The following is a 22,576-nucleotide window of genomic DNA, read 5'->3' as shown; positions in this document are numbered from 1 at the left end:
GGGAGACAGAACCAGACCTACCAGCTAGTGTTGGAGGGTCTCCTGCAGAGGCGGGGAGGTGGCTGTGGCTCACCATGGGGACAAGGACACTGACAGCAGAAGTTCTCGGAAGTACTACCTGGCATGTGCCCTCCCGGAATCTGTCATTAGCCCCATCAAAGAGTCCCGGTAGACTCCAGTGTTGGGTTGCCTCAGGCCAAGCAACCAACAGGGAGGGAACCAAGCCCCACCCATCAACAGTCAAGTGGATTAAAGTTTTACTGAGCTCTGCCCACCAGAGCAACAGTCAGCTCCACCCACCACCAGTCCCTCCCATCAAGCCTCTTAGATAGCCTCATCCACCAGAGGGCAGACAGCAGAAGCAAGAAGAACTATAATCCTGCAGCCTGAGGAACAAAACCCACATTCACAGTAAGATAGACAAGATGAAAAGGCAAGGGCTATGTACCAGATGAAGGAACAAGATACAACCCCAGAAAAACAACTAAATGAAGTGGAGATAGGCAACCTTCCAGAAAGAGAATTCAGAATAATGATAGTGAAGATGATCCAGCACCTCGGAAAAAGAATGGAGGCAAAGATTGAGAAGATGCAAGAAATGTTTAACAAAGACCTAGAAGAATTAAAGAACAAACAAACAGAGATGAACAATACAATAACTGAAATGAAAACTACCCTAGAAGGAATCAATAGCAGAATAACTGGGGCAGAAGAACGGAGAAGTGACCTGGAAGACAGAAAGGTGGAATTCACTGCTGCGGAACAGAATAAAGAAAAAAGAGTGAAAAGGAATGAAGACAGCCTAAGAGACCTCTGGAACAACATTAAATGCAACAACATTCACATTATAGGAGTCCCAGAAGGAGAAGAGAGAGAGAAAGGACCAGAGAAAATATTTGCAGAGATTACAGTTGAAAACTTCCCTAACATGGGAAAGGAAATAGCCACCCAAGTCCAGGAAGCACAGCGAGTCCCATACAGGATAAACCCAAGGAGAAATACGCCAAGACACATAGTAATCAAATTGACAATAATTGAAGACAAAGAAAAATTATTGAAAGCAGCAAGGGAAAAATGACAAATAACATACAAGGGAACTCCCATAAGGTTAACAGCTGATTTCTCAGGAGAAACTCTACAAGCCAAAAGGGAGTGGAATGACATACATAAAGTGATGAAAGGGAAGAATCTACAACCAAGATTACTCTACCCAGCAAGGATCTCATTCAGATTTGATGGAGAAGTCAAAAGCTTTACAGAAAAGCAAAGGCTAAGAGAATTCAGCACCACCAAACCAGCTCTACAACAAATGCTAAAGGAACTTCTTTAAGTGGGAAACACAAGAGATGAAAAAGATCTATAAGAACAACCCAAAACAATTAAGAAAACGGTCATAGGAACATACATATCAATAATTACCTTAAACATGAATGGATTAAATGCTCCAACCAAAAGACACATGCTTGCTGAATGGATACAAAAAGAAGACCCATATATATGCTGTCTACAAGAGACCCACTTCAGACCTAGGGACACATACAGACTGAAAGTGAGGGGATAGAAAAAGATATTCCATGCAAATGGAAATCAAAAGAAAGCTCGAGTAGCAATACTCATAACAGATAAAATAGACTTTAAAATATAGAACGTTACAAGAGACAAGGAATGACACTACATAATGATCAAGGGATCAATCCAAGAAGAAGATATAACAAGTGTAAATATGTATGCACACAACATAGGAGAGCCTCAATACATAAGGCAACTGCTAACAGCTATAAAAGAGGAAATCGACAGTAACACAATAATAGTGGGGGACTTTAACACCTCACTTACACCAATGAACAGATCATCCAAAATGAAAATAAATAAGGAAACAGAAGCTTTAAATGACACAACAGACCAGATAGATTTAATTGATATTTATTGGACGTTCCATCCAAAAACAGCAGATTACACTTTCTTCTCAACTGCACACGGAACATTCTCCAGGATAGATCACATCTTGTGTCACACATAAAGCCTCAGTAAATTTAAGAAAATTGAAATCATATCAAGTATCTTTTCTGACCACACGCTGTGAGATTAGAAATGAATTACAGGGAAAAAAACGTAAAAAAAAACAAATACATGGAGGCTAAACAATACGTTACTAAATAACCAAGAGATCACTGAAGAAATCAAAGAGGAAATCAAAAAATACCTAGAGAGAAATGTCAATGAAAACACATCAATCCAAAACCTATGGGATGCAGCAAAAGCAGTTCTAAGAGAGAAGTTTATAGCTATACAAGCCTACATCAAGAAACAAGAAAAATCTCAAGTAAACAATCTAACCTTACACCTACAGGAACTAGAGAAAGAAGAACAAACAAAACTCAAAGTTAGCAGAAGGAAATAAATCATAAAGATCAGAGCAGAAATAAATGAAGTAGAAACAAAGAAAACAATAGCAAAGATCAATAAAAATAAAAGCTAGTTCTTTGAGAAGATACACAAAATTGATAAACCATTATCCAGACTCATCAAGAAAAAGAGGGAGAGGACTCAAATGAATAAAATTAGAAATGAAAAAGGAGAAGTTACAACAGACACGCCAGAAATACAAAGCATCCTAAGAGACTACTTACAAGCAACTGTATGCCAATAAATGGACAGCCTGGAAGAAATTCTTAGAAAGGTATAACCTTCCAAGACTGAACCTGGAAGAAAAAGAAAATATGAACAGACGAATCACAAGTAGTGAAGTTGAGACTGTGATTAAAAATCTTCCAACAAACAAAAGTCCAGGATCAGATGGCTTCACAGGTGAATTCTATCAAACATTTAGAGAAGAGCTAACACCCATCCTTCTCAAACTCTTCCAAAAAACTGGAGAGGAAGGAACACTCCCAAACTCATTCTATGAGGCCACCATCACTCTGATACCAAAACCAGACAAAGATACTACAAAAAAAGAAAATTACAGACCAATATCACTGATGAATACAGATGCAAAACTCCTCAACAAATACTAGCAAACAGAATCCAACAACACATTAAAAGGATCATACACCATAATCAAGTGGGATTTATCCCAGGGATGCAAGGATTCTTCAATATATACAAATCAATCAATGTGATACACCATATTGACAAATTGAAGAATAAAAACTATATGATCATCTCAATAGATGCAGAAAAAGCTTTTGACAAAAATCAACACCCATTTATGATAAAAACTCTCCAGAAAGTGGGCATAGAGGGAACCTACCTCAACATAATAAAGGCCATATACGACAAATCCACAGCAAACATCATTCTCAATGGTGAAAACCTGAAAGCATTTCCTCTAAGAGCAGGAACGAAACAAGGATGTCCACTGTCACCACTATTGTTCAACATAGTTTTGGAAGTCCTAGCCACGGCAATCAGAGAAGAAAAACAAATAAAAGGAATACAAATTGGAAAAGAAGAAGTAAAACTGTCACTGTTTGCAGATGACATGATACTATACATAGAGAATCCTAAAAATGCCACCAGAAAAGTAATAGAGCTAAAGAATGAATTTGGTATATTTGCAGGATGCGAAATCAATGCACAGAAATCTCTTGCGTTCCTATACACTAATGATGAAAAATCTGAAAGAGAAATTATGGAAACACTCCCATTTACCATTGCAACAAAAATAATAAAATACCTAGGTATAAACCTACCTAGGGAAACAAAAGATCTGTATGCAGAAAACTATAAGACACTGCTGAAAGAAATTAAAGATGATACCAACAGATGGAGAGATATACCATGTTCTTGTATTGGAAGATTCAATATTGTGAAAATGAATATACTACCCAAAGCAATTTACAGATTCAATGCAATCCCTATCCAATTACCAATGACATTTTTTGCGGAACTAGAGCAAATTATCTGAAAATTTGTATGGAGACACAAAAGACCCCGAATAGCCAAAGCAGTCTGAGGGAAAAAAACAGAGCTGGAGAAATCAGACTCCCTGACTTCAGACTATACTACAAAGCTACAGTAATCTAGACAATATGGTACTGGCACAAAAACAGAAACATAGATCAATGGAACAAGATAGAAAGCCCAGAGATAAACCCACGCACCTATGGTCAACTAATCTATGACAAAGGAGGCAAAGATATACAATGGAGGAAAGAGAGTCTCTTCAGTAAGTGGTGCTGGGAAAACTGGACAGCTACATGTAAAAGAATGAAATTAGAACACTCCCTAACACCATACACAAAAATAAATTCAAAATGGATTCATGACCTAAATGTAAGACTGGACACTATAAAACTCTTAGAGGAAAACATAGGAAGAACACTCTTTGACATAAATCACAGCAAGATCTTTTTTGATCCACCTCCTAGAGTAATGGAAATAAAAGCAAAAATAAACAAATGGGACCTAATGAACCTTCAAAGCTTTTGCACAACAAAGGAAACCATAGACAAGACGAATATACAACCCTCAGAATGGGAGAAAATATTTGCAAATGAATCAACAGACAAAGGATTAATCTCCAAAATATATAAATAGCTCATGCAGCTCAATATTAAAGAAGCAAACAACCCAATGCAAAAATGGGCAGAAGACCTAAATAGATATTTCTCCAAAGAAGACATACAGATGGCCAAGAAGCACATGAAAAGCTGCTCAACATCACTAATTATTAGAGAAATGCAAATCAAAACTACAATGAGGTATCACCTCACACCAGTTAGAATGGGCCTCATCAGAAAACCTACAAACAACAAATGCTGGAGAGGGTGTGGAGAAAAGGGAACCCTCTTGCACTGTTGGTGGGAATGTAAATTGATACAGCCACTATGGAGAACAGTATGGAGGTTCCTTAAAAACCTAAAAATAGAATTACCATATGACTCAGCAATCCCACTCCTGGGCATATACCCAGAGAAAATCATAATTCAAAAAGACACATGCACCCCAGTGTTCATTGCAGCACTATTTATAATAGCCAGGACATGGAAGCAACCTAAATGTCCATCGAGGGATGAATGGATGAAGAAGATATGGTACGTATATACAATGGAGTATTACTCAGCCATAAAAAGGAACGAAATTGAGTCATTTGTTGAGACATGGATGGATCTAGAGACTGTCATACAGAGTGAAATAAGTCAGAAGGAGAAAAACAAATATCATATATTAACGCATGTATGTGGAACCTAGAAAAATGGTACAGATGAACCAGTTTGCAGGGCAGAATTTGAGACACAAATGTAGAGAAAAAACGTATGGACACCAAGTGGGGAAAACTGTGGTGGGGTGGGGATGGTGGTGTACTGAATTAGGCAATTGGGATTGACATGTGTACACTGATGTGTGTAAAACTGATGACTAATTAGAACCTGCAGTATAAACAAACAAACAAAAAACAACTAATACTGAACTCTCATTGGGTTATTTGTATTGAAATATGTTAATATAAATGTTTCAGACATTACATGAAATTTCTATAAATCTTATATGTTCTGGTATAATGTTGTAAGTCATAATTATAGTTATTTTTTTTAAATATATATCTCAGAAATAACCAAAAAAAAAAAAAGACAGGAGTGTTTACATCAAAAAGATCAGTTTCATTTAGTCATATTCTTATGATTCCAGACTTGTCATTATCTTGCCTAATAAGAAGGATGGAAAAAATCTATGTGTGTATATATATATATTATATACATATATGTATACATATATATGTGTATTGTGTGTGTGTTTTCCAATTTTTTTATTTCATATTTTTCATATTTATGCATACCTTGAACATACTGTGGATTTGGTTCCAGACTACCACAGTAAAGCAAATATCATACTAAAACAAGTCCCAAGGACTTTTTGGTCTCCTAGTGCATACAAAAGTTATGCTTACACTATACTATAGTCTATTAAGTATGCAATAGTGTTGTGTCTAAAAAATAATGTACGTACCTTAATTAAAGATACTTTCTTGGTAAGAAATTCTGTTATCTGAGACCTTCAATGAGTTGTAATCTTTTTGTAATAGTAACATCAAAGATCACTGATCACAGATCACCATAACAAATACAATAATAATGATAAAGTTTGAAATATTGCAGTAATCACCAGAATGTGACACAGAAACCTGAAGTGAACAAATACTGTTGGATAAAATGACACCAATAGACTTGCCTGATGCAGGGTTGCCACAGACCTTCAATTTGTAGACAAATGAAGTGATCGACAAGGGATTAATCTCCAAAATATATAAAGAGCTCATGCAGCTCAATATTTAAAAAACAAACAACCCAATCAAAAAAATGGGCAGAAGACCTAAATAGACATTTCTCCAAAGAAGACATACAGATGGCCAAGAAGCACATGAGAAGCTGCTCAACATCACTAATTATTAGAGAAATGCAAATCAAAAGTACAGTGAGGTATCACCTCACACCAGTAAGAATGGGCATCATCAGAAAACCTACAAACAACAAATGCTGGAGAGGGTGTGGAGAAAAGGGAACCCTCTTGCACTGTTGGTGGGAATGTAAATTGATACAGCCACTATGGAGAACAGTATGGAGGTTCCTTAGAAAACTAAAAATAGAATTAGCATATGACCCAGCAATCCCACTCCTGGGCATATACCCAGAGAAAACCATAATTTAAAAAGACACCTGCACCCCAATGTTCATTGTAGCACTATTTACAATAGCCAGGTCATGGAAGCAACCTAAATGCCCATTGAGAGACGAATGGATAAAGAAGATGTGGTACATATATACAATGGAATATTACTCAGCCATAAAAAGGAATGAAATTGGGTCATTTCTAGAGACGTGGATGGGCATAGAGACTCATACAGAGTGAAGTAAATCAGAAAGAGAAAAACAAGTATCGTATATTAATGCATATATGTGGAATCTAGAAAAATGGTACAGAAGAACTGGTTTGAAAGGCAGAAATAGAGACACAGATGTAGAGAGCAAACGTATGGACACCAAGGAGGGAAAGTGGAGGAGTGGTGGTGAGATGAATTGGGAGATGGGGATTGACATATATACACTAATATGTATAAAATAGATAACTAATAAGAATCTGCTGTATAAAAAAATAAAATAAAATTCAGAAATTAAAGAAAAACTATCTTTGAAGTACAATAAAGCAAAGTGCAATACAATGAGGTATGCCTGTATATGTTATTTTATACATATTACTTTTGCTTGAATTCCAAACAAAAATTATTTCCACTGATTTCCCCATTGCTCTTTTTCTGCTCCATAAACCTCAAAAGCAGAAGCAGTTAGAGTATCCTAATAACTAGGGTACTCAAAAAAAAAAAAATCAGGGCCCTTTAATTGTTCAATTCCAGCAGTGCCATTAACATCATAGGTTATGCAGTGTATTCCTGTCTAACTTCTTCCATCCAAGAGCAAAACAAATGACAATTTTAAAACCACAGTCTGAATTACTTGTGCTTTTTTCTTAGGTGGAAGTATCACCTTTATAGCCAAAGTCAAGGCCGAAGATCTTCTTAGAAAGCCCACTATCAAATGGTTCAAAGGGAAATGGATGGACCTGGCCAGCAAAGCTGGGAAGCACCTCCAGCTGAAGGAAACCTTCGAAAGGCACAGTCGGGTATGACCCTGACCTCCTGCCGCAGGGGCTCAGCCAGCTCATTCCTCTGTGTGCGTAAAAGGTCATTTTCGGTTCATCTTTGAGAGACTTCAGTCCCAGAACGTCTGCTGGAGTTCCCATTCCTAGTGTTTACACTCTAATGCATTGCCCTGCTGTCCCCAGGGGCTTCAGAGCATTGCCTTGACCCCTCCCATACTGAGAACATTGTACCGGAATCCCCAGATACAGACACGTCTTTAAGCCAATGCTGAGGAACTGGGAAAATCACTGCAATGTGATGGCCTCTTTCTGTCGGCAAGGTAGGACTGAAATATGTCCGGATACATTTCATTGCAGGTGTACACATTTGAGATGCAGATCATCCAGGCTAAAGAGAACTATGCCGGAAACTACAGATGCGAGGTCACCTATAAGGATAAGTTTGACAGCTGTTCCTTCGATCTTGAAGTACATGGTAAGACAGACTTCTAGTCTGGATAAGTTTAATTTTTTTATGTTTATGAGGTATGAGAGGATAGAGGAGAATAAGGCCATTTATTAGTATGAGATTTGGGAAATAAAATTTCCTTTAAAACTGTGTGTGTTTCTGATTGTGGTAGTCTCAGCAAGCCTGCTGAATTAAATTGTTATGAGACAATTTACAAACAGAATTTGGAGGAATGTATTGTAAATGTCCCTTATCCATGCTATCTATGCTATTTAATCTCTCAGATAAGGGCCGATGACTTTTTTTGCTGCTACTGAATGCACCTGTTTCGTTTGGTCCTCTTATTCCCACTCAGGTTTGGGATAAGTTAATATGGGATGAAGATGCCAGGGTACCCAGGTAGAAGGGAGGATTCCTCTCATAAGGACTGATGTCAGATATGGAAGTTCTTCATCTATATGTTCTGTGTACTGCCAAGAGTGAATTTAATAGGAATAATTAAAGGTATATATGTACATAGGGGAAAAGACAATACTTCGATAAGTATACACAGGGAAACTTGACTTGGCAGCAAACATCATAAACTTAAAATGAATCCAAAGTGTGATGTAGCTACAAAAGACAAAGCTGAGGTAATTTAAAACCAGAGCGTTACAAGTGTTATAGGATCTAGGTTTAGGAAGCGATACCACTCTCTGTAACATGCTACTTGTTCCACATTTGAAGTAATGCCTCTGGCCATGGGTACCATACCTCCACTGGGATCCCTCCTGGAGTAGGGTAACTGGGAGATTGAAGAATCCAGGAACTATGCCCCCATTCAGCTTGAATGTGTAGATGAAGGAGGCCAGGCATCTATGACCCATTGTAAATAGGGGAAGGGCTGTCACACAGAAGGAAAAGGCCATTATCCATGTCCTTGAGAAGTGTTTAGGCAGATTAGAATCAAAAGGTGGAAATTAAGAGAAGGTGAATTTTGTCTTCACATTAGCACAAGCTCTTTCCTTAAAGCTATAGAGAGGCACAACAGAAGGTTGTGAGGGTCCCAGTCTGAGAGTTGTCAAGCAGAGGCTGGGTGACCGTGGGTGGTGGTGCTGTCAAGATTTCTGTAAGTGGGAATTTGGTCCTGACCACTGCTTCTTCAACCTGGCCAGGCATCTCTGAGAATCACCTGAGGGGCGTTTTCAGAATATTGATTTCTGGGAGCCCATCCCTGATCTGGTGAATCAAGATCTCCAGCAGGGAGATCAAGAAGCTGACATTTTTTAAGCTCCTTAGGTGACTCTAACGGGCATACAGGTGGAATGACAACTGGATACGGTAACTCCTAAAGTCCTTTCATTGATTCTGTGTGAGGGGGGATGAGGTGTGATGCCTCTGCAGCTCAGCCATTGGGAGGAGAACCATCCCCCCCTTCATCTGGCATTCCTTCCATCTGAAGAATCCCCACAGCCTGGAAAGGAACTGAACACAAAACTGCCTTCTTAATGGGTATTTATTTTATTGTTTTCTTTCCTTTCAAAGAATCTACTGGGACTACTCCAAACATTGACATCAGATCTGCTTTCAAGAGAAGGTAACTTCAAAAGGGTAATCTAGGTAGCTTTTGTATAACATGAAAGTGGAAGACTTTCAAAACACACTTTCCCTTCCTCCACACTCAATATTCCAAGTGAGATCGACTCTTCACTGAAGTCAAACGTGCTAAATAGTCAAAAGTTAGTGTTCAAGAGAAGCTGTGGGTTTAATGTGCCAACTCGTGTAATATGCTGATCATTTTTTAGAATATTCTTGTTATAGGAAGCTCCCATTGTATGGGTCTATGAGGCTTCTTCCTTAATTGCATTATTTTCTACCAAATGGCCCACAAAAATATATAACAATACACATCTCATATAGCATCAGTTAAGTGATATCAGAAAACTTACATTGCCTTTTATCTAGAAATCACGTATGGAGCAATTAAACCATGTGCCCAGAAAACTGCAATTAAGTAGCTACTTACTGAAGTTAGCACTATTTAAATGTGGAATTATCCTAAATGAAAGACCACTGAGTCTGCTGGAATAAAGAACATTGTAGAAAGGCAAAATATAGATACTTACTTGATTTATTTTGCAGCTGCCAAGGCTGAAACATCAGGGGGTCAAAGAAGAAAAATGAAAAGAATTTTCTAGCCTATGAGAAATGTGACTAGCCTTTTCCTGCCATTATTTTACGCTCTGTACTTAATTCTTCCAAAATACAAATTCATTCATGAGAGCAAATGTTTTGTTCTTAAGACTGAATCCACATAACAGTGTTGTTGAATAAGGAAAGTCATCTGAAACTAGCATAAAACAATGATCTAGTCTGTTAATAAAAGTCATAGTTCCCTCCTAAATTTTGAACAAATGAAAATTGTAATTACTTTTAAAAGATATTTAATACTTCCTGATCAGTCAATTGTATTTTTTTTTTTTTTTTTTTTTTTTTTTTTTGCGGTACGCGGGCCTCTCACTGTTGTGGCCTCTCCCATGGCGGAGCACAGGCTCCGGACGCGCAGGCCCAGCGGCCATGGCTCATGGGCCCAGCCGCTCCGCGGCTTGTGGGATCTTCCCCGACCGGGGCATGAACCCGTGTCCCCTGCATCGGCAGGTGGACTCTCAACCACTGCGCCACCAGGGAATCCCCAATTGTATTTTTTTATGTCATAACTTTCAAAATCTCTTACCTTCCCTTCACCCCACGTTCAGCAAATGCATAGATCTAAAACTACATTCATCCTATGTATAAGTCTATTTTAAGAGAGGAAGACGTAATCTACTAAGTTTTGGGCTTTGAGAGAATAGAGCTGTGTTTATGTCAAAAGGTCTTCTCCAAATACGTGCTATTAGAGAAATTTTGAAAACACATTATTTGAGCTCAATTCTTATAACTTACATGTTATACACACTGTTTTTAAACCCACAGACTCTTTTCTTAGAAACCATAACTAACATATGTAAAGAGCAGGAAACAAAATCTTCATTAAAAAATGAAACACGTAAGTAAATATGTAGTGCCGTTTAAATGTCAGCGCCATAGCTTCTATTATATTTAGAGTTTATATGAAATCATGAAGGTGGGTGCATGCCTAAATTAAGATGCATTTCTCTATAGGAAAGCACTTTTCAAAACTCCTAGTAAAGGGCTCAACAATTCCAAGACAATTTTTGGAAAATACGTTTTAAAAGGTATAAATATTAATAAGAAAATAAAAAGCTTATAATCCTTTCTCTTTAAAAGAGAAAGGAATGCATCTTTTAAAAAGCTCTGCACTATCTCCATTTTTGTTATTTTGGTATCACATTATCTGATTAATCTATTGATGGACACAAAGAGGTTACCTTTGAATATAAGTTTTGTACTTATATGTTTGACACTGGTACACTTCGTCCTCCAAGCCAATCTCTGTCTGACATGAATAACAGAGATCAGCAAAAGTCCTTTGCTTTTTACACAGGTATGTTTCCAGCACCCCCAACTTGCAAAAACAAAGTACTTTGTGTTGCTTGGCTTAAGTGCATTTGTGTTACTCTATTTTAACACAAATCCAAGCACTTTTATATATGCAATCTACAAAAATGTGCCTTCTGAAATCGTAGAGTAACACAAGCTCCTCATGTTCACTTTTCCACAAGTACATTGTCCAAAACTTAAAATGTCACTTGTGTGAAAAGAAAGTGTTTGTGTTGGTTTAGTCCTATGACTTGTGTGCTAGTACAAAATTGCATATACGTTATGTGTAGAGTGTTTGGGGGAAACTTGTGTATGTGTCTCAGCATTAAACCCGGATTTGCTTTTCTTTTGTTAATAACAGTGGAGAAGGTCAAGAGGATGCAGGGGAACTTGACTTTAGTGGTCTCCTGAAACGTAGGTGAGAATCCAGTGATGGAGTGAGGCGCTTTGGCCTGGAAATCTTTTAGATACCCACTCAGAGGAGTCAAGTTTAAAGTAGATGTTTTTCAAAGAATTTCTCATTTCTTAAAATGTGTTTTGTTTATGGAATACTATAACAGCGTTGACTAAGAAAGAGACAGAGAGACAACTGCATACTAATCTGTTAAAGATTTTAGCTGATGCTTTTACTTTCTTTTTAAATGTTTCATGAGTCTTCACATACTTTCTATGAAGGGGATGAGGAAATCTGAAAACTGAGACAGAGACTTAAATACCTGAATACTTTTTATTTCTCTCATGATTTCTATTATTTCAATCATGATTCCTTGTCACGATTGAATAAATAAAGCCTCCATCCTTCTGCTTTTGATATTTGACTGAAAAATCAATTTCAAAATTTTGGTAGAAGTCTTTTGGTGGAAGTCTCAGCAAGTATATATATATATATATATATATATATGTATATATACTTTAACATAGTATTGGTGATTTACTATATTTCATCAAATCTAAGACACCATTCATGTTAATATATACCTGTATTTTATAAATCACTAAGCAATGAAAAAAATTGCTCCAAATTGTTTATTATGACATACTATTGACTGTAAGGTACATCCTTATTTCAGAGATGTTTAAAATGTCCAAAAATGTGCACTTTTAGACGAGATAAAATATAGTAGTAAAATGGAGATGTGCTTAGTATTATCATTCACACTCCCTTAACTTTGTACTCTCTGGCAATAAAATTTATAGATTTTCATTATGGATATTTAATATACAACCATTTTATAGAATTTCTGCCCATAAATATGCATATACATAATCATAAATATACTATATTATATATGTGTTATATATAAAGATATACATATCTAGATATTTACTGTAGCACAGAAGCAACAAAAAGAAAATGAGTTTTGCTGGGATTGTGTTTATCTACCAAACTTGTGAATAAACAGTAAAACTATAATTCTAAATTAATGATATATAATATTGATAACAGTTTTCATTTAGCATTTTAGATTCACTTTTTATTATTTTTACTGCTTTCTGTGGTTACTAAAAAATCGTAAGTATAGATAGAAATGCTTCAAAACAAATTACAAATAGTAATAAATGGGCTTGTGTTCATTCTCAGTTTAGTTGGATGACTTTATTCAAGTCCCTGTGAATGAAAAATTCACCCCCAGCTCTAAACATTTAGGTTGAGAACAGAAATATTAACAGGTGTCATTTATTAATAACCAAATGGATATTAGCCAATCAGTAGACTTTGGCAGTATCAAAAACATTTTTCCTTCTCTGGATACTTCAAATAATCATTAGTCTCAATAATATTTATTAATTCCCCAGATGTATTTAAAGCAATAGTATATGAAGTGACCTTAAGTGAGCCTCACTCTTCCTGTTCTACAGGTGAGAAACCAAAGACCAGAGATGTTGAGTGACTTACCCCAAGTCACACAGCTAGTTAGAGGAAGGGCAGGGACCTAAATCCAAGTTTCCCTTTTCTGAGTCAGCACATTTCCTGTGACTCCACATAAGAAACGCCACTCTGAATCTGCCTCAAAAGTTGGCGCCTCGGACATTTATAGCACAAATTGAAACTTTAGGAAGACAAGAGAGGTTTTTTGTTTTTTGGGTTTTTTTTTTTTCCTGCATTTACTCAACCAGGAAAATACTAAATGCTCTTTGTGTAGAATATAATACTAGGTGATGTGAGGAAAAGAAATCCAGTGCCTTCTAGCATTTGGCACATAGAAAGAGATAGATACATATTTGTGGAAAGGAAAAGGTAGTGGTTAAAACATGAATTTGAGTCTCAACTCTCCCATTTACTAATTACTGTGCATGACTTTGGTCAAATTATATGTCCTCCCTGAGACTTGTTTTCCACATCTGTAAATGTGGAGAATAAAACTACTTAAGAGAAGTATTGTGAGAATTAAGTCAAATGTAAAAGGCCTGGCTCGTACAGGTGTCAAATAAATATCCACTTCCCCCCAAAATGTGACATTTTCCCTTGAAGAATTTATATTCGTAAAGTGACAAAATACACATACACACACACACACGATCAATCATTAAAAATGTAATACAGTAGATTATTAGGTGCCAAGTCTGATTAAAAGGAAAAAGAAAGAAAAAAGAACAGACTAGTTCTACCAGTAGTTTGCAGAGTAAAAGAAATCTCATTAATGATCAAAATGACTAGAGAAAAAAAATTACTAGAAAAAAATGGGCAGTCAACATGTCTCCAGTTCTCATTTTCTTTACATCCCCTAATTATTATTTTGACTCATAATTAGATTGTTGTTATCATAAGACTATATTCATTTAATGTACTATATACTAGTCCACTGGTATAACTTTAGAAATCATTGTGTTTGCCTACTAATTTGTGAATTGCATGTGTTTTCATTGTGGTGATGACATGTGGTTACCATTTCTACTCCTCCGAGAGTCTGTGGCAAAATCCCTATGAGTATAAATATCATTACAACCAACATCTTTATACAACAAAAGATCTCCCTGCCCTGAACAAAGTCAGCCTATTTCAAATAGACATTAGATAAATCACAGTCAGTCTTTTGGGCAGTATCTTGTTATGGAACTTGACCTATATAAATACTTAAAAGTTTATTCTACATAAAATTTCTATAAGTGCTCTGTATTTCACTAGGAGTGTCAAGTTATAGAAATTTCGATGTAGATGGAAGTACTGTAAATGTTATATAGGTCTATCCCCATGCTTGGAAAGGAATCAGTAGTGCCTGTAGAAATTTGGCTTTTTCTTCCTACTGAAACTTAATGTAGCCATGCAGATAGGGTCACGTGCAGCCACCACAGTAAGTATAGATATGTTCTGAATGAGTAAAGGAGACGCTACAGATGGCAGCCTTGACCTCACGTTCCAGTACAAAATAATGAATCCATCTCCTTGCAATTTGGGATTCAGTGAAGTGATGGAGAGGAAAGGAAGAAGGAAGAGGCAAGAGGTCATTGGTGTTTATATTAGGATTAAGGTCGTAGTAGAGTGGGGTGTATTTTGGTGTTTTAATGAGAAAAAAATGGTGAGGATGATTGGTTTTATGAATCTACCAACAAAACTGACTCAAGAAACACACTGAAAATGATGATCTTTATTACTGGCTTCCTCATATAAACATTCACCTCATTCATCTAGGTACATCTCAGTGTTTTATTTGTGCCTCTTGTTATCTATTTTAATCTAGTTTGATATCTTTAAATCTTTTCATCAATGTCAGGAGGACCCTTGAAATGTGTATGTAATTCTTCTTGGTTGAGATACAAATTGAACACAATGGAGTATGGCTTAGTTTAACAATGTGGGGACTCAGGCTAGTGTGACAAAAATAGAGCAATAATAAACTGGATTAAGGAAAGACCCACAGAGAATATATATATATACACACATACACATTTAAATTGCAATCCTCCAAGACTTCCTACAAAATATTTAAACGTTATATTTGAAATTTAGACTGCTTTCAGGCAGTGGTTATAGTAGATCAGGCAAATTATTACCAATATTTCAACTTCAGGACAATTTTCTTCAGCTTTTCAATTTCCCCATGTTAATAGAGGGTGTAATTACCATTTCAGTGAAATGAAGATAATAGTTGTGTCTTGAGTCTTTAAGAGGCATATTTTCCTAATGGTGTTACTAGTCCTTCCCACAAAGGTTACTGATGGACCAATGACCTCTCACTTCCTTCCATTTCCCAGATTTGCCTCAGCATCCTCTACTGGGCAAAAGACTTACACAACAATGGAAATTAGATATGCAGAAGTCATCCTTGCCTAATGCCACCCTAAACTCTATGTTCATATTTATATTCTCCTCCCCTTCCCTATGATTACAACCCAGTCTTTCCTCAAGAAATTCTGAAGCGGGTTGTAATTAATTGGACAATGCAAACATATGCAACTCATTATTTGCTAACATGATAGCATGAATCTGTTTTCACAGTGATGTTTAAGATGTGTTGACCGGTTTTCCTGGAAAAATCATATCCAAACCAGCATTATTCACAGTAAGCAGTCACTATAACATTTCCAAATTAACCTTAGTTGATAAAAAGAGTCAACTAAGCTTAAACAAAATTAGGACTACTTAGCTAGTGAAGGAAAACAATTTGAATTATATTTTGCATTTATACTAAGTCTCTTTCCCTAAAAGTGTTTATTCCTGAGTTTTGTTTCATTTTTTGGTTTTAAAATACAGACAAGTGTATGTACTTTAAATCATATATATGTGTGTATATATATTAGTTATATATGTTCTTTATATGTTCTTTTGACAGTGATCAAAATTTAGAGTCATAATTTTGATAATTACACTAAGAAATTACTTTCGCCTTGTTCATGGAACGCTTAATGACTTGCTTTACAGTTTCACATTTATATTTTCATGATTCATACCCAACCTGCTTCCAAAAAAGTTCAAGACAATACTTTAAGATGAAATATGAGAGATTTCTGGATCTCATTCTCTTTTTCTACTCTGACAATTTAGAAAAAAATAGTTTTCTCTTAAAAAGAATATGTATACAGAAAAATCATATGAAAAACAACCAAACCAAAACCAAAACAAAAAACAAACGCTTAGTCACAGTTTCAAATGTTTTTTGTATTAAAAAACAGCAAAAATGGTTAATGTACACATTTACTTACATGGTAGGGAAAATGCTATTTGCAAAATCCGAAGATTTGAAATGCTGGGTTTGTACCATCTCCACATAGAGCTAGGGTATGCACGCCAATGAAGGTAGAAAGAGAGCATTGTTCTTTCACAAACCAACACCTAAAATCTTCTAGTTCTTAATCCTTATTTCAATATCGATATCCTAGAGGAAAACATTTCTTTTAAGTTCCTTAAAATCTCACCTCCTATTTAGACTAGCAAGTTGAAAATAAGTAAACATATCTTAAGGATATTTCCTTGTATCCTCCTCTCCCCCTAATATTGTGTTTTTAACTAGGAAAACGCGAGCGTTAATATAAGTGCACGTATCTGATCTTTGACAATCTGGAAGTTTCCCTGAGACTTCAGGCAAAGTACACTTTCCCCTCGGCTTTAAGGACTCAGGGTTTAAACAGAGCTTGTAGCACTGACCCGAAAAATCGGTACCATACTCCGACCTTCCTTGTCTTTAAGGGCCAGTGGGCAGCTATTAAAATAGGCAATGGTTCTCCCCGGTTAGGGAGGTGAAACAGCAGGAGGAAGAACCTGAGATAGACGTGTGGGAGCTGCTGAAGAATGCGAAACCCAGCGAGTACGAGAAGATCGCCTTCCAGTACGGCATCACTGACCTGCGCGGGATGCTCAAGCGGCTCAAGCGCATGCGCAGAGTGGAGAAGAAGAGCGCAGGTGAGCACCCCTGGGGGAGATTAATCCTTCCTATTTCCTACTGGGTTTGGGGACGGACTAGTTGGGGTGGAATTTGCAGGGGTTACTCTTCTCTTGGTTAACTTGACTTCAGGTGAAGTAGTTTACTGCCCAGCACATCATAGGCTAAGCGGGTAGCAGACAGCTGCTGAAGGTTTAAGGTAACAGAAGGTGCATTACAGTGACACATACAATGTATTATATAATGGAATATTAAACATTCCCGCTGTTACTGGCAATTTCTCAGCGGCCCCTTTCTCCAGCCTCTGCATCTCTCCCTCACTCTCAAATTCCTGATGCTTATTTAGGCAGAGTAGATTCTATGTTTCTTTGTTTTACTGTTATATTATTCCACCCATTTGATGAGGCATGGGGAATTCACTTCTCACACCCGATATGGTTACCCAAGTGTTTAAACATGCCAATATTTGGGCAAGTTTCCACAGTACAAAAACTTTGACAAGCCTACTATTTCAGTCAGTCAAAGGCATTCCATTTAAGCTCACGAGTCATCGAAAGTATCTCATAAATTATATGATAAAAAACTGTGACATAGATGTACACAGATAATGCCAATGATCCTGATAATAATCATATTAGAATGAGCATGTTCTTCAAGTCCAAGTTTCATTTGGATACTTCGTATCATACATTCCCTGAAGAATGAAGATAATCATTTTTGAAGCCTCTTCAATAATTCTTATGTTTCTTCCAAAAGCATGTGGATTCTCTTTACATTTTTAAACCATCTTATGGTTTATAAATTGATTCAGACTCCTAAAATATAAGGGATAATTTGGAAGGTTCCTAATTCTTTCTTCTTCAGTCTCAATTTTTTATTTAGCTTTAGGTTCTCATACATATATTGACTATTCAAATTCATAGCATATGCATGTGAACATAGTTTTGCTTCTTCTCTCTTACAGCTTTTGCAAAAATTCTCGATCCTGCATATCAGGTTGATAAAGGAGGCAGGGTAAGATTTGCTGTGGAACTGGCGGATCCAAAGTTGGAGGTGAAATGGTATAAAAATGGTCAAGAAATTCGACCCAGTACAAAGTAAGTGGAATTTGCGAATAATCAGTGATAACTATACAAATCAAAGAGTAATTTGACTTAATTTTCTATGCCTAAAAGCACTTTTTAGTTATACCTGTATGATACAAAATCATATAGAGGGACAGCAAAAACTTTTCATGTATTTTGGAACCATCAAAATTATAGTACTATATAAATTAAACCCTGTTTTATGTTTTAATTCTATACAAACTATTTCAAGTGATTCCTAACCATGGATTTGTGTCACTGTAGGTTATATGTGATTACTTCAGAGCATTGCCAAACTTCTCCCAGTTCTTTTATAATCAAATTTTGAAAAAAATTGAAATCTATATTTGATATACCAGCTGGGAATCACACCTTATAATTAGATAACTTGTTTTTCCAGAGTAGCATTTAAAGCCTGTGTTTTACTGTTTTTTGGCCCTTTCCCAAATGAAGGAAACAGACTAATCCCTGATACCTGATGGTATCGCTAGTCTATTACGAAGCTACTTTACAGAGATCCTTCTCAGTCTGAGAGATTTTCAACTCCAATATATATTTTTTCACTTAACAGGAGCCACGTGCATATTTATAAAAGACTTTAATCCTGAATATCTGTCACTTCTGTGGTACAATTAGGTGGATTCCAATTTCTTAATGTGGTCATGCTCTCAGAGTGACTTTGTGATAATAATGTTTATATCTGGTAAAAATCTCTTGAAGGCATTCTGAATTTACCAAAAACATAATTTTTTTTTTTGTGGTACGCGGGCCTCTCCCCGCTATGGCCTCTCCCATTGCGGAGCACAGGCTCTGGACGCGCAGGCTCAGCGGCCATGGCTCACGGGCCTAGCCGCTCCGCGGCATGTGGGATCTTCCCGGACTGGGGTACGAACCTGTGTCCCCTGCATCGGCAGGCGGACTCTCAACCACTGCGCCACCAGGGAAACCCCAAAAACATAATTTTACTTGGTTATCTTTATCTAGAAAAATGTTGCTTAGTGTTTTGTTCTTGAAATCTTCAAGTTGAGAATTTCCCACATGAGAACTTTTCTTTAGTTCTGTTATGATGCCCTGATATATCCATCCATAATCTAGGTCACAGATAATCAAATTTTGCAATCTCCTTAGATTTCAGGTTTTTGTTTCCAAACACTCAACTTCTTTCTTAGTAGATGATATCTATGATATGATAACACTAGTTCTTAAGCTCATTTAAGAGAATCACATTCTATAGAATTTACCATCTATGTTAATGATTAAGTTCATATTATTGCTTAAATTGTATAATCATTTATTCACCCAATAAAATCTGTCTCACTGGGCTAGCAAGGAGTGAAATCAATGAATCAATGAAAAAGATCGTCTCTGTCCCTCAATAAAGTAGATGAATTGCTCATTTTTTAAAATGTACAGAGTTAAAAATCTTAGCCAACCCTGTTTTCCAACAATTGGTTCATTGGCAAATATGTGAGTACTGATTTATATTTGAAATGAAAAACATACATGAAAGAAAATGACAAATATTATGTGTAAATATGCATATGTGTTACATTACATGTTATAAAGATAGTCATTGGTTTCATGTTTGATGTTTATTAAACTACTAAGACATGGCTACATAAATTGCAGATCAAAATTACTATTTCTGACTTTCAAATATTACTGAATTATAAGCCAAATTTGCTGGCAATAAAGAAAAGAGTAAAATCAAGTTCACGGACTCTGTTTATCTTCCTTCTGTTTAAAACAGATACATCTTTGAACATAAAGGATGTGAAAGAATCATGTTTATCAATAACTGTGTGCTAACAGACGATTCAGAGTATTATGTGACAGCTGGTGATGAGAAATGCTCCACTGAGCTCTTTGTGAGAGGTAAAGTGAAATTTCTTACTGTAGCCATTAAGAGCCAGCAGCTCTCCTCTCAGGGATAATCAAAATGGAAATGATGAAGTGAGCTTTTGAGCTCCAGAGCAGAGACGGCAGTACCTCTAGAGATGGTTTATCTTGGGTGTTAGATTGGCTCTGGATTAAAGCCTCTCTGTACTGCCAGTTATTGTGTATCCTAATTAATCGTCAGGTTCGTTGAAGACTAGAAAAGCCAAAGGGAGAAAAAAACTGAGTAAAAATGCCCTGTAGTTTTGGCTCAAGCAAGCAGTATTTTGCCATATAATTGTTCTCGTGATAACTTCTGCAACCCAATAAAGTCTACTGGATAACCATTTCACACACTCAGCTGATCACAAATAGATTTCTCTTGGAACAGCTTCATTAGTAAAGGGCATCAGTCGTTGGCACTGAGATCGCTGAAGACCATCATTTACTAAGACATTGTGAAAGAGCTGGAGGGTGTCAGTGAAGCCATGAATCACTTATTTTCTTTATGAGGACCTATGATTAAGGCAGCTCTGTAATCTTGAACATCAACTGTACTTCAGTTCAAAAAGTTTTTAAAAAGACAATTCTGCAATCTCTATCATCCGTCTAGAACCAGAAGTAGAGAATTTTAGTGTTATACGTTCTCCTTCCCCAGAAATGCCTACCATCTGGTATCTTATTTGCCAAAAGAAGGATATCTGATACAATGTGTCTGCTCTCTAAAACAATAATTTATTTGATTTGAAGAGTTCTTAGAAAATTGGAAAAACTAACCCAGGGTTGCCAGCTATTTATTTTGCCATGAAAAAATCATAAAAAACCTACCTCCTACCTACCACCATCTAACCATGGCTCTATGATGGATGATACTTTCTTATTGTTGGTTTTTCATCTGTGAACAAACCCAGGATCACAAGGCAGGTTTTTGGACATTTAATGATTCTGATTTTCGTTTTTTTCACACTAGAGCCTCCAGTTATAGTGACCAAACAGCTGGAAGATACAAAAGCGTACTGTGGGGACAGAGTGGAATTAGAATGTGAGGTGTCTGAAGATGATGCCCATGTAAAATGGTAAATAGCTTTCCTGAGGTCTGTCCTTTTTTTTTTTTTTTTTTTTTTTTTGGGCTGTGTTGGGTCTTCGTTGCTGCACACAGTCTTTCTCTAGTTGCAGCGAGCGGGGGCTACTCTTCATTGCGGTGCACGGGCTTCTCATGGTGGTGGCTTCTCTTGCTGAGGAGCACGGGCTCTAGGCACGCAGGCTTCAGTAGTTGTGGCGCACGGGCTTGGTTGCTCTGCGGCATGTGGGATCTTCCTGGACCAGGGCTCGGACCCATGTCCCCCACATTGGCAGATGGATTCTTAACCACTGTGCCACCAGGGAAGTCCCTGTCCATTTTTAATAGACAAAAAAAGTACCTTCATAGTTTGGAGAACAGGAAATTGCAGATATGAAAAGGATCTCAACCTCATTCGTGTTAGAAGTTTTAACTAAAACTATACTGAGATACTGGGTTTTTTTTCCACCTGTGAAACAGAAAACTGAAAAAAGATCCAGAAATCTATATTGGTAAGGATATAGGGAAATAGGCACTTACTAATAAATGGATGGCTCAAGGTTCTCCAGGTCTGTTTGACTCCAAAGCCCATGGGTGCTCTATACCATGCTTACTCTCACTATGCCATACTGGCAAGTTACATGGAAAATATACTTTTTTTCAAAAAAAAAAGAAAAAATACTTTTTTCATGTTATTCCTAGTAACTTTATTGTTAAGTATCTCAGAAAAATACTTTAGACTGAGAATTACCAATTACTTTAACAGTTCTTAAAAATAAAAAGCATAGTTTTGGGGTCAGATGAGAAGTGTTTTCTCAAGTTCTCTGTGAGTAACCTCAAAATTAAAGACTAGACGATTCGGAATCTTAAAATCTTAATTGAGAAACAGAGTAAATTATGCAGCAGGAATCTCTAGTAATTGGTACAGGATAGATTGTTCATTCTAACCTAGAATCACAACTGTCTTTAAAGTGTATTAAAATGATATTCTTACTAGTGTGTGTCAAGAGCCCAACGTAGGTAATATCCATTGTTAGCATCTTTATCTGATTGATCTTAAATGGAAAGAGTGGGCTTATGTTTTTAATGTCATTTTTCAGACAATACTTGTTACAATATTAATCTATTGATACATGGATCCATACATTCTTTAATTCAACAAAAAGGTCTTGAGTGTCTGGTATCTGTCTCCTGAAGGGTCTTTTATAAA

At 36.6% G+C, this 22,576-nt stretch overlaps 1 protein-coding gene across 10 annotated transcripts in view; it reads left to right on the top strand.

Moving 5' to 3' along the window:
- Positions 1 to 22,576, top strand: part of MYBPC1 (myosin binding protein C1) — a 96,347-nt gene that overhangs the window by 32,456 nt on the left and 41,315 nt on the right. For all 10 annotated transcript variants that reach the window (XM_073788290.1, XM_073788286.1, XM_073788291.1 and 7 more), the window contains 8 exons: positions 7,472 to 7,620; positions 7,957 to 8,074; positions 9,572 to 9,623; positions 11,889 to 11,945; positions 17,200 to 17,366; positions 18,311 to 18,443; positions 20,182 to 20,306; positions 21,277 to 21,382. In XM_073788290.1, coding sequence (XP_073644391.1) covers positions 7,472 to 7,620; positions 7,957 to 8,074; positions 9,572 to 9,623; positions 11,889 to 11,945; positions 17,200 to 17,366; positions 18,311 to 18,443; positions 20,182 to 20,306; positions 21,277 to 21,382 — 907 coding nt within the window. The remainder of the gene's footprint in view (positions 1 to 7,471; positions 7,621 to 7,956; positions 8,075 to 9,571; positions 9,624 to 11,888; positions 11,946 to 17,199; positions 17,367 to 18,310; positions 18,444 to 20,181; positions 20,307 to 21,276; positions 21,383 to 22,576) is intronic.

This window comes from Tursiops truncatus, chromosome 11 (genome assembly GCF_011762595.2).
Source record: "Tursiops truncatus isolate mTurTru1 chromosome 11, mTurTru1.mat.Y, whole genome shotgun sequence".
Classification (NCBI taxonomy): Eukaryota; Metazoa; Chordata; class Mammalia; order Artiodactyla; family Delphinidae; genus Tursiops; species Tursiops truncatus.
The sequence above is the reverse complement of the archived record's forward strand: the minus strand, read 5'-3'. Positions and strand labels throughout refer to the sequence as shown.